Source organism: Corvus brachyrhynchos, unplaced genomic scaffold, assembly GCF_000691975.1.
Source record: "Corvus brachyrhynchos isolate BGI_N302 unplaced genomic scaffold, ASM69197v1 scaffold340, whole genome shotgun sequence".
NCBI classification, from domain to species: domain Eukaryota; kingdom Metazoa; phylum Chordata; class Aves; order Passeriformes; family Corvidae; genus Corvus; species Corvus brachyrhynchos.
In genome coordinates, this window is record NW_008235987.1 from 749596 (window position 1) to 752451 (window position 2856).

At 49.3% G+C, this 2856-nt stretch overlaps 1 protein-coding gene across 1 annotated transcript in view; it reads left to right on the top strand.

Annotated features, from left to right (window-relative positions):
* Window positions 1–2719, top strand: part of CCDC40 (coiled-coil domain containing 40) — a 10715-nt gene extending 7996 nt beyond the window's left edge. The window contains exons 13-18 of the mRNA XM_017730222.1: window positions 1–115; window positions 239–330; window positions 644–764; window positions 1414–1602; window positions 1829–1987; window positions 2390–2719. The exon at window positions 1–115 is cut by the window's left edge and continues 23 nt beyond it. Of these exons, the coding sequence (XP_017585711.1) occupies window positions 1–115; window positions 239–330; window positions 644–764; window positions 1414–1602; window positions 1829–1987; window positions 2390–2635 (922 nt within the window). The 3' untranslated portion in view covers window positions 2636–2719. The remainder of the gene's footprint in view (window positions 116–238; window positions 331–643; window positions 765–1413; window positions 1603–1828; window positions 1988–2389) is intronic.
* The last annotated feature ends 137 nt before the right edge of the window (window positions 2720–2856 follow it).

The following is a 2856-nucleotide window of genomic DNA, read 5'->3' on the forward strand; positions in this document are numbered from 1 at the left end:
CATCTCAAATGACTTGATAAAGTTGAATGTGTTGATCAACAAGAACAACAGCAGCTTTGAGGAGCTGCAAAATGGCAAAATTGTCACAGAGAACGAGTTTGTGCACTCTCTCAAGGTACTGACCACCTGGAACCTCATTCCCAGGTCTCAGCCTCCCATGCAGATCGAGGCAAGCAGTGATCCTGGAAAACTTTCTCAGCCTGACAGTGTTGCATTGTTTTGTTCTTCCCAAATCTAGGCAGCAGAAAAAGAATCTGTGGAGATGCAGGAGAGGCACAGTCAACTGATTGAGGAGAAGGAAAGGCTCCTGAACAGCCTGGTAGAAGCAGAGTAGGTACCAGAGTGCCACAGTCCCATGTGTCTGTGTCCATGTTCCTGTTCTCCTACAGTCACCAAACCTGGCACCACCAAATGCACTTCTAGTCTTCCTGGAGAAGGGGACAGGACCTTAATGAATGTCTGAAACACAGTCTGTGGAACCAGCAAGAGCTGGGAGGATGTTGGCTTTAACAGTTCCAGCGTGTGTGAGCTGGATGTTGCCAAGATCCATATGGGAAGACTCTGGCAGTGTCTGGCAGTGAGTGTGCTGCACTGAGCAGGGTCCAGCTTTCTCGATTGATCCCTTCCCCTTTCTTCTCTGAAGGCATCAGATCCTACTGTGGGAGAAAAAGATCCAGCTGGCAAAAGAGATGCGGGAAGCAACAGATTCTCTGTTTGAACAAGGCGAAATCCATGACATGAAAACAGAGATTCGTAGGATGCAAGTAAGGCACTGGGAAAGAGGACTGAGGAGGGGAAGCCACCCAATGTACTCAGGCTTGGAGTGGCTGAAACATGAGGCAGGAGATGAGAAACAGGCTGGAGAAGTGGCATCTTCAGGGCCCAGGGCAGGACTCTAAACCCCCCACAGCTCGACTGAACTGAGCATATCTAGCGGCCCACACATCCTGCATTCCCCGTGCCAGGCTTAGCAGAATCTGGACACTCCCAAGAAATCTATTTAAATTGCAGTATGTTTGCCACCTGATTCTGTGACCCTGCTTTATAAGCAATGTTAATTACTAAATATTGCATCACTTTAATCACTGGTTTAGGGAAGTGTTCCCTCTCCTGGCAGAGCAGCTCTTCCCCTTCATTCTCAGGATGCTTCTGCTTTTCTGCTTCTGCTCTTGCTAATGAGGTCCAGACTAACATTTTAAATATTGGTGTAGACAAGTTGATAATCCAGGCCTCTGCCTTCCAGATCCACACACAGCAAACCAGGTTTGGATTTGGACCAAATCTGGCTTGCAGGCACTTGTGTCACATGTATCTGGCTTATGCTGGTGGGATGTGCCACCCAGACAGCTTCCCTTGGTGCTCTTGGTAAGCATTTGGTATTTTGAGGCTGGTTTGTGTCTTGGCAAACGGCAGGTCCGCTATGGGCAGCTGCTGAAGCAGCAGGAGACGTTGATCCGGGCTATGGAGGCGAGTGTTTCTCACAGAGAGACGATAACGAATCGGGCAGAGGCTCAGAGCAAAGTAGATAAGAAACACATCACCAAGAATGACTTCCAAAGCAGGAAAGAAGAGCTGAAGAAGAAGATCAGGGAAACCCGGGAGGTGAGAAAGGAAAGTGGGTCTGCAGGAGCTCACACAGCTGAGGTTGGCCTTGTGGTGAACAGCAGTGAGTGCAGAAGTGTCCGTGCACAGACCCCGCGCTGGCAAAGGGGCAGGCTTTGGGAAATCATTCATTGAAAATCCCCCAAAATCGAGTTCTGGGAGGATGGTCAGGAATGCAGCTGAACTAAAACTGAAATCTGCCATTTCCTTCTCTTCCATTTACTAGAACATTTATGAATGCAACCAAACCATCCAGGAGCTGGAGACCATCCAAGAGTCCCTCAGTGACACCTTTTCAGAAAAGAAGCAGGAATTTTGCCAGCTCCAGGCTGAGATCGACAGCCTCATCTTGGACATAGAATGTCTTCAGAACAAGAAACGATGGGTGAGCACATCCACTCCCTTACAGCATGTGAGCCAGACAGAGCCTGCTGCTTCCTCTGCTGCCAGCTCTGTCTCAGCACCGTGCTGAACTGGGTGCTCAGTGTGGCATTTTAGCAGCACATTAACTGAGCACATTTTGGAGGCTCACCAAGAACCTGCTTGACGTATTGAAACCCTGTCCTGGGAAGGGTTGCCTTCTGTATGTGGGAATTTCTCTGATTTATGGAATTCTGTGATGTCTGTACCCCTCCAACACCCGGCCTGGGGGTGCTGTTTGGCTGTTATGATGGGGAATTCATGGCACTGTCCTTCCCTTGTCCAATGTGATGGTCACAGCACCTGACACGAGTCCCACCCATATTTTTCTTGATGTCACAGCCTCTTCCCTTGTTGCTTTTCTCAGAACCTGTTGGAGCTTGTGGCCCACCAGGCGCACCAGAAGCAGCTGCAGGCGCTGAGGGAAGGGAAGTACAGGGCCCTGTGCCACACTGAGGAAGCCTGCATGAACCAGCAGGAGAAACTGCAGGCTCGGCTGCAGACCATTAACACCATCGTGCAGCAGATCCAGGAGGAACAGCCCCAGCACCAAAGGGCTCTGCAGTGGCTCAGTCACTGGCTGGGGTCCAAGCTCAGGTTGGAGAAAGCCTGACAGAAACATAGAAAATACATGTAATATCTTTTTTATTCTTCCACAGGTTGCAGACTTTGTAAATAAATAAATACAGAAAAATAACCAGGTGTAGGGTACAATATTTACTTTGTCGGGTATAATGTTTATTTAAGATGTACCATTGCAATCGTGTCGCTATGTTTCTGTTTACGTTTCACTTTCGCTGCCCCAAGCAGCTCCTGGGCCCCGCCTCCCTCCCC